The sequence below is a fragment of the Equus asinus genome, chromosome 18 (genome assembly GCF_041296235.1).
Source record: "Equus asinus isolate D_3611 breed Donkey chromosome 18, EquAss-T2T_v2, whole genome shotgun sequence".
Lineage (NCBI taxonomy): Eukaryota > Metazoa > Chordata > Mammalia > Perissodactyla > Equidae > Equus > Equus asinus.
In genome coordinates this window covers 31,779,408-31,792,820 of record NC_091807.1, presented here as the reverse complement: position 1 = coordinate 31,792,820, position 13,413 = coordinate 31,779,408, and the positions used below count along the sequence as shown (strand labels likewise).

Sequence of the window (13,413 nt, the reverse complement as noted above, 5' to 3'; positions counted from 1 at the left end):
TTTTCCCTTATTCTTGTAAGCTATGGGCCAGCGTGCACATGCACAGACACACACTCATACACACAAAGACCCACTTGCGTACACACACACACACACAGAGGTTTTGTTCAGAAGAGTAAGTTTTTAACAAAGCTGTAGCTGGAGCGTGTGCTTGATATGGATGGTTAAATAGCAGGAGGGTTAACCTGTAACTCTAATGGCCGAGAAAGACAGCAAAGCATAGTGACTACGAATGAGGGCTCAACAGGCAGACTACGTGGGTCCAAAACTGGTCTCCAACACATATTGCTATAGGACTTGTGGCAAATTACTTAACTTCTTAAAGTCTCAGTTTCCCTATCTGCAAAATGGGAGTAATAATTATACTTGGAGATCCTAAGACCATTGTGAAACATGAAGCAGTGGGCATTACAGCCAGCCCACGGGTAACACTTCATCCCCGTTAGCTGTTACGAATGGCGTCACCAAACCAAGTGTATTAGTTTTCTACGGCTGCTGTAACAAATCGCCACAAATTTGATGGCTTAAAACAACAGAAATTTATCCTCTCACTGTTCTGGAGGCCAGGGTCCAAAATCAAGGTGTCAACAGGGCCATACTCCCTCTGAAGACCCTAGAGAAGGATCCTTCCTGGCCTCTTTCAACCTTTGGTGGCTCCAGACATTCCTTGGCTTGTGGCTGCATTGCTCCAGGCTCTGCCTCCATCTTCACATAGCCTTCTCCTCTGTGTCATTTCCTCTTCTGTCTCTTATGAGGATGCTTGTCATGGGATTTAGGCACCACTCAGCTAACCCAGGATGATCTCATCTTATCCTTCACTTAATTATATCTGCAAAGACCCTTTTTCCAAACAAGGTCATATTCGCAGTTCTACGAGTCAGAAGGTGGACATATCTTTGGGAAGGGGGCACCATTCCACCCATTACACTAAGGTAGCAAGGATAGGGGGCATCAAGTGAGCCCCAAAATAACCTTCCCATGTCCATCCCCCAGAACAGATATTACAGGCAGGTAGATGTGAACTCAGGGTCTCATGCCTGAACACCTCTACGATGTCTTCTGGCTACTGTCATTTTCTGGAACTCAATATCGCGATGCTTTTATTTCTCAGCCAGGAAAAGTATGATTTTTTTTTCCAGATGAGATTAGATATTTCTTAATACTCTCTGCCCCTATGTAGATGGAACCAGAGGGCCCAACAGTGCTATGTAGAGAAAGAGGGCTCTGCCCTGTGTCATGGGAGCAGTGCAGACCAGGAGACAGGAGGCCTGGGTGCCTCATGCCCTAGCCCCCAAAAGCACGTGACATCGTGGATGGTAGTAACCATAGGAACAGAGGATGTCACCAAGACCACAGCCAGCCAGTTGGGATAGACTCAAGAATTTGACCTCCAGGAGCAGCTAGGCATATCACTGTTGTTTTGAACAAGCTGCCTTTTTGAAAGTGGCTTTATTGCAGGGCATTGTTGACCACACACCCATTTCAAAAGACTGGTGATTCACTTTGCATATCTCATAATCCCAAATTTACAAATCACCCGAAGATAGCCTTTCAAATTTGGATATTTAAAAAAGAAACTTTGACTGCAGCCATGAAGTAGTATTAAACTTTAGCAAAAGTTTGTACCAAGAGAGGAACAAACAATTTATGCTGATTTCATGAAAAAAAGGCTCTGGTTAGAAAGCGACTCCTGTTTTCTTGTCAGTAGCAGTTCTGCAAACTGAGTTGGTTTTACTCATTTGCATTATGTTTCCTCACGTCATGAACAGCAATGCAGGCCCACTGTAATTGGGTTATTTTAGGGCTCTTTAAAATTCAACGTGTATGATTTAAATAACTCTGAGGAACTGTAATTCTGTCTTTCCTTATTTCCCTCTGGCTTTCAGAGCGGCGAAAATGTACAGAGGCAGAGAGGTTCTCTGGCCTCAATTGTCAAGAGCCACCTCCGTGTATATTCGTATTATATTTTCACATTTTACTTTCAAAGCCTTAGCCCCATAGGAGCTTTCTTATTATTGAACAATTGCCTTCAGAGCAGTAGAACAGACCAATTATTATGGAGATTAAAGATACCGATTGCAAAACTCCTGTAAATAAAATCTTCACTGACAAACCCAGTTTCTTTCCACAGACTTTTCTTCCATAATCTCTTTCTGGCAGAACATTTCATGTTTTGATACTAGAGATTCAGTTACCAACCACAGTAAATAAAACAAAATAATAAGAAAAAATAATACTATAGAACTCACCCGAAAAACAAACATTGGCCAGTCGTGTTTATTTTCTGCTTCTTTGTGTGCTCTTGAGAACTCATAAGAAATCCTCAAGCAAGGAACAGAAAAAGGAATGTTCTTAACCAATGGGTTTTTGATTATCAAGCTATGGAAAGTCTTCAGATTGAGTGGTAGACAGTTCAGGCTCTCCTAAATGGTATGGAATATAGCATCTATGTTTAAAATAAAGAAGCATTTGCAGGACAAAACAGAACCCAAATGAGCCATGGGTAGGAGAGGTTGGGCAGCAAGGACAGTCATTTCCTCCAGACGCAGACTCAAGTGCCACAGTCCTGGACGCTATCATCATTTCACACCATCTTAGGGTCGTGTTTAGGGTTCAGAACATTCCAAATATAGTTTCAAGATTTTGAAGAGCATCTTCCAATTGTCATTGATAGCAAGAGTTAACTACCCCTTCTGTAAATGTGATTCTCCTTAAGATGGAACCCCCTGCTTTCCTACCTGGAGGGAGTATGGATGAAAGGGAGGAGGAGGCAGTGGGGGACTCTGACCCCCACATCTCATGTCACCTAACAGCTACTTGGTGGCCATGAAACCTGAGCTTTAAAACATACACCATGAACTGAAAGAGTGCTTATTTCTGCACACCTTCTTTGTTCTTTCACCCAATGTCGCCACATCGAAGCCTCCATAAGTCCGTGGAATCAATTCTGGTCAAGAAGATTTGGGCACTGCAGTGGTGAGCTCAGTCCTTGTGCAGTCAGGAGGAGGATGCACTATGACCTTTCAACTCTAGGGTTTGGGTGTGACCATGTTGGTGTTGTAAAAGCAGAGCATCCTAGGGAAGGTTGAGTCAGCCCTCCGTGGGGCCTGGATGAGTCAGCACTACCCTGGGGGTGAGTAGCTCACTGTTCGGGGCAGTTAAGTCTCCCAGATCTGTAACTTGCTGGTTCCCACAGCAGAAGTAGTCCTCTTTACAGTTCCATTCGCGTGTTCAAGCTGAGTCATTCCAAGGCCAGACCCAAGACCCAGAGAGCTCTACTGTGCCAATGCCTCGTTCCATCTTTTGAAGGGCTACATACACACTCTTATAGGGGATTTTAAAAGAACATCTTGAGGTCAAAAGAGAGGAAGAAATAATCTGACTAGTGATTGCATTTCTTGGAGTTGCAGGTCATATCAGGGAAGCGAACATGGCTGTTTTATGAAGTCTCATGGGGTTATTGCACTGTTGTGGCCACTCACACTCCATTAGTGCATCTCTCTGTACATATCAGATGGCAAATTATATAATGATAAAGTTATTAAAATATCTGTAAAAGTCAGCACAAGCTCAAGGGCTTGACTTGGCGTTTCTGCCCCTTAAGTGGTTTATTTAGATCGCTCCTCTTGAGGTCTGTTAATCTTCATCCGTACTTTGTTGTTAATTGCCTGCTACGTGGAACAACGGTAATTGCCTGAGTTTTAAGCCGTGCTTCTGTTGGTTGTCCAACAGGGCTGGTGTCTTAAGGATGAACGCAGACATTTTTGAAACATGCAATTATTTTCCCCCTAGTTTTGAAACTGCTGCATGTGTCTGTGGTGGTGTCTGTACCTGAGTGGTTACTGGAGGAGTGGCTACAGCGAGATGATGACAAGGACGTTGCCTGGTTCACACATTTACCAAAGGCAATAACAAAATAACTACAGCTCACATATATAGAAAGGGCTGATGCTGTTGGTTCATTCAATCCCCACCACCAGCCACCCATGAGGGGCATGACGTGCTCCTGAAGGGTCCTGCCTGCTGTGCCTGCTTAGCCGCTGGGCAGCCATGTGACCTGGCACTCTTTTCTTTACCACCAAGTCCCAGGCCCCTTGTCTACCATGTAAGTGATTAACGAGGTGGTCTTACACTCTCACATTCTGTGATTCTGGAGACTGCTGCTCCCAAGGATTAACAGCCACGCCTAAGATGCTGAGGAACGCCAGTGGGGATGTCCCCGAGCCCCTCACTCTGCTGCCCCTGATTAAAAGGCTCTTTTTTTCCATAATATTTTTGCTGTGCGATCAGGCTTTCTGAGCCACCATATGTTGCTAAATGAGAGAAGTCATTGCCCAGACGCGGATCTGTTTAATTTAATGTGATTTTCCACAATTTACAAAGCATGACTTTAAAATTGAATTTGCGCAAAATTACGGATGGCCAATTCAGGTGGAAGGGAGAGGAAATCTTGTTATTCTTATTCCAGAATCTCTTCCCGATTTCCTCATTTGATTCTTTCACGCCTTGGGGGAGGGGGTGGGGGGAGACGCATTAGATGGTCTGTAAGGATTTTCTCTTCTTTCTCACTCTCTCCCTGGTCATTCATGGCTCCCTCACAGGGAGACACAGCAGCCTGGGGATGTCAAGGCAGCATGCCACTTCTTCTGTCCATCCATCGCATCAGTCAGGATAGAGCTGTTCCTCCCATCTTATCATCAAAGGGACACAGAAGGGACCCCCCAGAATGCACTTTACGAGGAAAGCAGAATCTAGATCCATAAATTAATGCTAAAATCTGTATGGCAGATGATGGGTATGGACTTTGGAATTCAAATCGCAGGTTGGCCACTTCCTAGTTATGTGACCTTGTGAGAATTACTTAGGTCCTCTGCTCCACTGTTCCCCGTCTGTAAAATGGGCATGATAATAATAGTCCCAACTCACTGGAGAGTTGCGAGGATTAAATGAGTTAATATGCCAAAAGCCCTGGATGCCTGGCACACAGTAAGCATTGCATGTATTTTCTCATGACCTCCTGAACTTGTGGCAAGGATTGAGATATATTTTTGTCAATATTTAGCAAAGAGCCATATTTAATACTAAATAACTGGCCAGCGTTATTCTTTCTACTGTTATTGCTATTACTGTGCCCTTGTTGGTGGCGTTGGTGTGTCACCAGGGCGTTGCACATCCGTCCTTGCACGTGAGCCACACAGCTACTCCGTGATCATTACCTTCAGTGTCTCCTTATTCCCCAGGAGTGATGACAGCCCTGGGGCAGATCAGGCCAGTGGTGGTTTTAGCGGTGTGTTCATGCAGTTCTGTTTCCTTGGGCAAACTCTAACAAGAGAACCTATAACCACTGTTCCACAAGATCAAATGGGAATGGAAAATGGTTCAAATTGAAAGGAACCTTGAACTTCTTTGCTCAAAGCCCTTTCTTTTACTCATGAGACACTCGTGGCCCAAGCAGCATCAATGATTGGCCCAGTTGGAGGCAGACCTGAACTCCCAGTCTTGGGACTCCTGGTCCAGTGCTCATCCTGTTGGTCCATCCTGCCTCTGCCTCAGAGGTGGTCATAGAACATAGTCTCTGCCGTCAGTATGGAATGCTCATTAGGACATTTAATCGTGCTCTGCCTGCTACTGCCGTTTTCTAAAAGTGTGCTGTCTCCACAGTGAGGTGCTGGAGTCCCATAGTTGGATTCTATATCATGTGCTTCTTTATGTCTCTATTTTCAAAATGTTGAATTTCATACTTAAGGAATAGGCATTTTTTTAAAAGGCAAGGATAGATCTCAAGGCCGCCCCTCGTCCTTCTCAGCTCCACCAAGTGCCCCCAACCCCGCTCCCTGGGGGGAGCAAGCAGCTGCAGGGAGGCTGGCGGGACACTCCCTGACCACAGGGCCCACGTGGGCAGCACTCAAGGATGAACCCTGACCCCTCCCCTTACTTGCATGAATTGGACACATTCAGAGAATGTGAATGGTCAGCCTCTTTGGCATTTTTAATGAACCATCTACAAAAGGATTTCTTTGAACCAAGTTTCACCTTCCTGTGTGATTTTAAGTAAATACCTCCCTGTGCCGATTCCGCCCACAAGCCCGGGCTTTGAAAGACTGCTTGCGGCTTGGGCTGGCGGGCCAGAAGCAGACCAGCAAACAGGTGTGCGAGAGTGACGGGGCAGAGTCGGAGAGCCACAGCTGTGGGAACGCGGCGAGGCGGCTCTGGCAGGCCGGGGCTGGGAGGGCTGGGGGCTGGTGCTGAGTGACAATCCCCTCGTCCCAGCTCAGGATGCGGCTGCCAACTTCACGCCATTTACTCCCTGCACCGTGCCTGGCAGTGGGAGTTCAGGAGCTAGGCCAGATACAGGCGTCCCTGCGACGGCCACACCCTTGTCCGTGAATTCAGGGTCAGGGACACAAATGGCAGGGCCAAAGCTACCCCAGGAATGTCACAGGAATCCCACGAGCAGAGACAAATGCCCTCTCAGAGGCAGTGCATTGATAAGTAGCTTCTGGGCCCCCTTGCATTACTGAGACTTGGGGACTCCGAAGTCACTTCTAAATGGAACCTAGTTGAGAGTTACTCAGGAGAAATGGGGACTTGAGGCCCTCGCTAACTAGCCGTGTGGATCTGTCATCTCCATCTTTGCCTCCCCTAGCCTGTGGCTCTTGACGTGTCCGGACTGCACTCCCCTCCGGAGGGCCCTCAGCTCCAGGCCGGGCATGGCTCTCGGGGCTTGCCTCACGGTCTGAGAATCACAAGTTTCTAAGGAACAGATAAGAGGAGGTGGCCAGTGAAGGGGAATGCTGTGAAATAGCCCTTTCTTGCTCAAAGAAACGGATCCACTCAGAAACACAGCATTCAGCCATGTTACAAATTTTCTCCCAGGAGTAATGATTTCCCCTGATTCAGGCAGTTCTTACAGTGACTTTGAACTTCTGACCACTGGAGATGAGTGGATCATAGAAAGCAAGACCAGAATGAGATGGCCAGCCCCCTCATTAGACAGACGAGAAACTGGAAGCCCAGAGAAGTCAAGTGACTTGTCGAAGATCACACAGACAGCTCGCGTGTTCAAGCGCTCGGCTTTTCTCTGCCAGGCCTCCCCGGCTTGAATCCCTTCCCCGTATTTGGATACAGCAAAGGGAACCTTCCTGAGAAGTCCCTTCAAAACAGCACTTATGTGAGAGAGGGGCTGTTGGAACAAGATTGGGCAAACCCCAGTGTGCCTCTGTGCGCTGCTCCACCCAGTTTCTCATCTTTATATTACAGAAAAAAAAAAATCTCAAATAACCCAAACAGGCAGGGTCTGATCTGCAGACAGTCTGCAGGCATCCGCCCAAGAAGCTGCCGGTCGGCTGGTCCATCCTCCTCTGATTTATGTTGTGTGTGTTAAGCCTTAAATTGTTGAGACTCTGGCTGGCTGCAGTGGTATTACTGGAGGGCTCTTGCATGTTTTCAGCTCTCAGAGCTGGCTCCGGTACTGGAGGTGTTGGCCCCAAATCAAGTCCAATCTCACACCTGTCTGAGACAATGAGCGCCTTGTTAGACACATCTCCAGGCCAGGCGGCTCAGGCTGCTTATTTTTCACATTCAGAACAGGGAAGGGCGGGGAGGGGGGGCACTGGGGGCCAGGGAGAAGCCAAGTCGAGACTAGGAAATGCTGGGGTCGGCTGCCTCCCTTGCCCCCTCCTCCTCCACCCTCCCTGTCCACCCTCACCCCCATTTATAAACTTTTCTTTATTTTTGGAAATTAAAAAACAAACAAACAATACCAACAGTAGCCCTCTCATACAGGGGAATTTCCTACTGCAAAACAAGGAGCTTGGGGCCTGCTGGAGAGTAAATTCAGTCATCTCAGGAGGTGAGCAGTGCCGTGGAGAAGCGGGGTGCGTGGGTAGGGGGGTAGCGCCCCTGGCGCTGAAACATGAGCCCTTGCCACGCGATGGGGTCTGTCTGGGGAAGGTTTTCTCTTCTCTGTTTTCCCTTCCATTGTTGACATGTCAGTGACGGGAGCAGAAAGCAGAGAACTTTTTCCTCGGCTCTACATTGCTCACTGATGAAATAGCAAAGTGTTCTGCCCCGGTTCAGCCTTCCTGTCCTTTGTTATCAACAGAGAAGACAGGGCTGGCCACCAGCAGTTAAGTCTGTGGACCTTTGCAAACCCAGCTTTCCAGGGACCCTGATTCGAGGTAGTCACTGGACACGACCTCTTCTCGTCCAGGTTGGCACCTCTCAAGGCTACCGGCTCTGGATGGTTGTTATTCAGTCAAGCCATCTGAAATGACTTTTTTCTCATAGGACTGCACACCGTGTGGAGGCCCTTAGGATAAGACTCAAGAAAAGAGTTTCCCAGAGTAATGAAAGCCACTCTTTCCTGCAAGACCCCACCAGAGGGAGGCCACGTAGGAGCACCTAGTGATTCCTTTCTCGTGCCACTGTCATCTTGGGGGCTTGAGCAGCTCAACAAGTCTGCCAGCTTCCATCTCCAAAAGCAAGGCTCTTCCCTGAGCTGAGAGGAATTTGGGTCCCAGCGGTCACCCCATGCTGCTTGTCCTCCAACACAAGACAGGCAGCCCCCATCCTTGTCAACTACAAATAACTATTTAAGCACTAAGCCCCATTGCTGACTCTTATCTTCAGCCTGGAGACACAGCAGGGGAAACATGCATGCTGTTTATTTCATCCGAGACCTTCAGGGATGAAGTGGGGCCCATCCATTTTTCTTAGAGTAATTCACTTTTAACTCAGCCACCCAAGTATCTTTATATACATATCAGCCAACATCCCCAGAGGGACAAAACGACAACTTTTCAGAGGCAGCAGAGTGAGGTGTGGCAAACGGCAAAGAGTGATAGAAAATCTGGAGACTTCTGGCTCCCCTCCAACCTGGGTTTGAATTCCTTCTATGGGACCTTGAGCAACAATGCGTGTGAAGACCCTGTGCAGTGGGAGGTGGTATCCCTGTTGAGACGTTAGCCTTCAGGAAGGCCAGGGATGGCACTGCACAGCCTCCCCTCAGGCCCGTGCTCCTCCATGACCCCACTCTGTCTGCACATGCCACCTGTGGGGGAATGTGGCTGAGGAAGCAGATGGTGCCTTTTCAGGCCAACTCACGGCCAAGGAGGGCCCGATACAGAAATAAAAGACGCTACCTACTGAGCTCACTTCAACCACTGATTTCATAGCTCCTTCTCAAGCTTCCTGCCTCTCTTAGGGCCATGAGACTTTCCATTCCTCCCCTGAGCCCATCCATGCTATGAAATGACCAAAGTCAAATGGACGAGCCAGCGGAGGGAGGCTGGGGCACTGAGGTGGCTGTGACTGCTGTCTTCTTACCTATCTTCTCCTCTCGCCTCTGAACGCCCAGGGCCAGCCCTGCCCACCAGCTTGGGTCCATGCTGGTGTCCTACCCAGAAGCCTCCTTCCCATCATCCTCCAATCCCGCTTCCCCCAATCCTGCCATTCTTCAGGACACCTCGCCTGCCCCATCTCCTTCAGGGTATCTTTGTCCCCACTGAGGACCAAACTGACTCCCTGCCCCAAGTCCTGGGCCCATCATTTCACCCCTCTCACTTGGCCATCTCCCCGTTCGCTGCCCTCCATTGTTACCCGATAGAGTGTGTGTTTGACTGCTCTGTCCCCAGCTGTCTTGGGCTCCTGGGCAGCAAGAACTTGAGATTTCCCTCTGTGCTGTGGGATCAGCGAAACATCAAAACTGACCGATCAGATGCCCGCCAGGCAATCAACATGGAACGTGCTCCCTGAACCCCACGCACTCCACCTTCCCCTCCCCATCTGGGATCGTGCTTCCGAAAAATGACAAGTTGTCCTAGAAGTCCCAGGCAGGCAGGAACTCTCTCTCCAACTTCTCCAGACCCCCCCCCCCCCCAGCCCGGCTCTCCAGGTCAGTGATCAGTGGGAGTCATTGAGGAGCATGTCCCCTGCTCTCAGGACAGCAGGTCAAAACTGGCTATTTGCAGGTTTTAATCCCAATTTCAAAATCTCCTGCCCCGAATGATTTCCTTCCTCCCAAAGCACCAGCTCTCGGGGAGGGCCCTCTGCTTCTTATTCCTTGATCTGCCCTTTCTCCGTCTCACAGAGCCCAGCTGGGAGCCTGCAGGATAGAGCCTGGCTGGTCCCAGCAGGTGACAGCATACCCATCCCTCCCTGGGCCTTTCCCTTTGCTTTTGTGACAAGGAGAAAAATGGGAAATCTCAGTGCTTCTTGACCTTCTGACCCCACTACCTTCTACAGCCTTCTGTTGACTAAAGCCAGTGGGCTACCCTTCCCTTTTGCTGCCCCCCCACCCCCCAGGCCACACTCTCTTGTGTCATCTTCTTTCTTTCTCATCTTCCTTCTTCCTCAAACAGCTCACTTGAGGCTGTCTTCCAAATACCCAAACATGGTTATACACATTTAATTAGAGATTTGGACCCCAAAGTAAGAATAGGTTGTTTATCCACTACTTCCTTGTGGTCCCATCCCCCCCATCTCACGACTGTCTCTTCGGCACCTGCGTCCTGCCCCCTGCCCCCTGCCCCCGTGTTCAGGTATCTGTGTTGCCTCCTTCCCTAAGAGTATTCCTAGATTCTTCGTGGTTCCAGCACTTATCAAATCCATCCTTCCAAGTTCACTCTATCTTTGCTAGCCATCTTACTGCCCACCCTAATCACAGTCTCTCTCCCAAAGTGACCCCTTGATCCGCCCCCAGGGCCTCAGTTTTTCCCAAGACTGAAACATTTCATTGGCAACACCTAACATGGACAACAGAAGCCAAGGGACCCCTTCCCCCATTCGCCTTCGCATCGTCACATTATAGTTTTCAGCTGGTGGGTGAAGGACCATTCCAACCCATCTATACCGCCCCACTGGTCTCTGTCTGAAAAAAATAACAAAATGTGGACCAGCAGAGGGAAAGCTGTTCGTTACCCTCCTTGTCAATCTTCTCTTTCGCCTTCGTTGTCCCCTCTTCCCTCGGTTCCTCAGAAGCCTCTTTTGTTCCAATGAAGGGCAAAGTACTTTGGACATGTTGTTGAGACTGGTTAGGTTTTTTTTTTCAAAGAAGACAGGAAGTTCCTGTTTATTGGAAAGGTTGTTCGTTTCAAGAGACGTTACAGAGGCAAGCAGCTATAAGATGATTTCTCGCTGCCTGTTTTCGGAGTGGCACACAATACCAAAAAATAAGCCAATGAGAGAGAGAGTCACTGAACACAAAGGGAGATGTTATAATAGGCTTTTGTTGGTACTTGTATTTTCTTGTTGGAAAACAGAGCAGAGCCCCTGAGGTGCTGAGGTGCGGACAGAAGCCTGATGTTATCGGGCCCCTAGAAATCCTGCCTGGAGTCCAGTGGCAGGCGGCATCCAGAACTCCGAGAGATGGAGGCAACTGGTCCTGCTCAGTACAAACGGTGCTTTTAGTCTTTCGTAAACAGCCTGTGCCCCAGGGCTCAAATCCTTCAAAAGTTTGCCTAGGTAATTGCGTTTCATTGCTGTCTGGCATGTGCTCATCAGTCTAATCTGGAGGTTCAGACAGCCAGGCCAAAGCTTGCGAGACTGGAGGAGAACGAGCCCGTGAATTTAATCCACTTGAAAGACAGACTAATACAAGTGCGGCTAACTCATTATTTTAAGTGATGTGAGCAGAAAGGGGTATGGCACTTTCCATAAAAGGGTTTAAAATCAGCACGTTGCAGCCACTTGGCAGTTTAAGGCCATTAGAAGAAAAGGCGGAACCAGGGAGACGATGTGATGCTGCCACCTCCTTGCTTCTGGAATTTTGCCTCCTCCCCCACGGCCGCCCCTAAAACACAAAAGGAGGGGAAAATGGTAACCTCCCGCCCCCTGATTTTGACTTGGGTTATTCATGAATTCACAGCAACAGACGCCAACTTTTATTTGAGATTTGGGGTTGTTTGGACTTAGTTTCAGGGTAGAACGGAGACATAAATGGAGTAAGGACTTTCCAATCAGTCCCAGAAAGCTCAGAATCCCAGCCCTGTCAGCAGGAAAAGGTGCTCCTCCCCAGCATCCATTGGGCACTGGGCTTGATGATTACTTCTTTTTTTTTTTTTTTTTTTGAGGTTTAGACCAGTTTTTTCATTTTGTCAGTAAATGGTAACTAGGTTGGGGGGGGAAACGGCTTTGATCATCATATAGTAAAAACAGCGCTCTACAAAGAACCAGAAGGTCTGTCCTTGCCCTGTCACCTCTCCTCTCCACCCTTTCTCCGAGATGGGGCTGGCTGGGAAAGTCTCCGAGGTTGCTTTCTGCCCTATCATTCCATGAGATGTTGGAATGAAACCTTAGAAATGTTGACAGTGATTTGCATCATTATCTCGTTACATGTGACTCATGCCCGGGAAGCTGGGACCAGGCAAGCACTAGCCTGTCTTTTCCCAGGTGGCAAAGCCAATGGTCAGCTCAGGAGTGACCTTGTTGGTCACTGACACCTGCGGCTCAGCCAGGGCTCGGTATGCCAGCTCCAAGTCTGGGTGGCAGGCCATGAGACTGTGAGAAAGCAGTTGTCCCAAACCCTGGCATGGGGACGGAGTTCTCCTGGGCACATCACGACTGCTGACGCCATGCCGGCAGATGGATGGCCTCCAGCCACCCCAGCATTCCCACAGGGGCTCCAGAAGGCATCCCACCATAGCCCTTATCTCTTCGCACCCCTCAGTTTCATCTGCACTCTGCCCCAGGCACCGTGCTGCATTAAATTTCTCTTGAGTCTGAGGGCACCTCTGGAAGTCACATCTATGGCTTGTCATCATGGTTTGACTTGGTGGCTGAAAACCACCGTGGTGGTGTGCACCTACCCTGGGCTGGGTTTCCCTAAGGCACCACTGACATTTGGGGCCCGATCATTCTCTGCTGTAGGGGGCCATGCTGGGTACTGTGGGATGTTTCGCAGCAATCCTGGCCTCCACTCATTAGATACCAGTTTCTCACCCCTGTTGTGAGAAACAAAAATGTCCCAGACATTGCCCAACATCCCCTGGAGGAGAAATCGCCCCTGTTTAGACCAGTCTGGGAAATTCACAAGGATTTAGTCAGTCCACACAGGATGTTAACACTTGCAACAAATGGGAGTCGCTTGGGTGTCTTTCCGGGCAGTAAATCCATTTTGACTCCTACTTCTCCTGGTCTCTAGGATCTCTGTTCTCCATAGGTCATCCCTTGTGTTGAGCAAGAGTTTCCTAGCTGTCTGCTATCTCAACCTCTACCTTTAATTTTTTTTTTTAAATTCTCCCATTTTAGTCCAAGTCACTGAAAACCTCCTGCTTCTCTGAGAAAGCCTTCCTTGACCTTGTAAATCAAAGCAGTTCTCTGGAGGGAGGTTTCCCACTGCTGGGCTCAGTATCATCTTTCTCAGGGTGACCTCATCTATTAAAGTATGAAGGTTGTATTTGAAATGCCATTTAC

General features: G+C 48.6%; 1 protein-coding gene across 6 annotated transcripts in view; it reads left to right on the top strand.

Moving 5' to 3' along the window:
• The window catches only part of RUNX1 (RUNX family transcription factor 1), a 263,569-nt gene that overhangs the window by 224,923 nt on the left and 25,233 nt on the right, over positions 1 to 13,413 (top strand). Inside the window, exon 5 of one of the 6 annotated variants that reach the window (XM_044750927.2) lies at positions 7,786 to 7,852. The exons of the other annotated variants lie outside the window; for them this stretch is intronic. Coding sequence (XP_044606862.2) covers positions 7,786 to 7,852 — 67 coding nt within the window. The remainder of the gene's footprint in view (positions 1 to 7,785; positions 7,853 to 13,413) is intronic. 6 annotated transcript variants of the gene reach the window in all.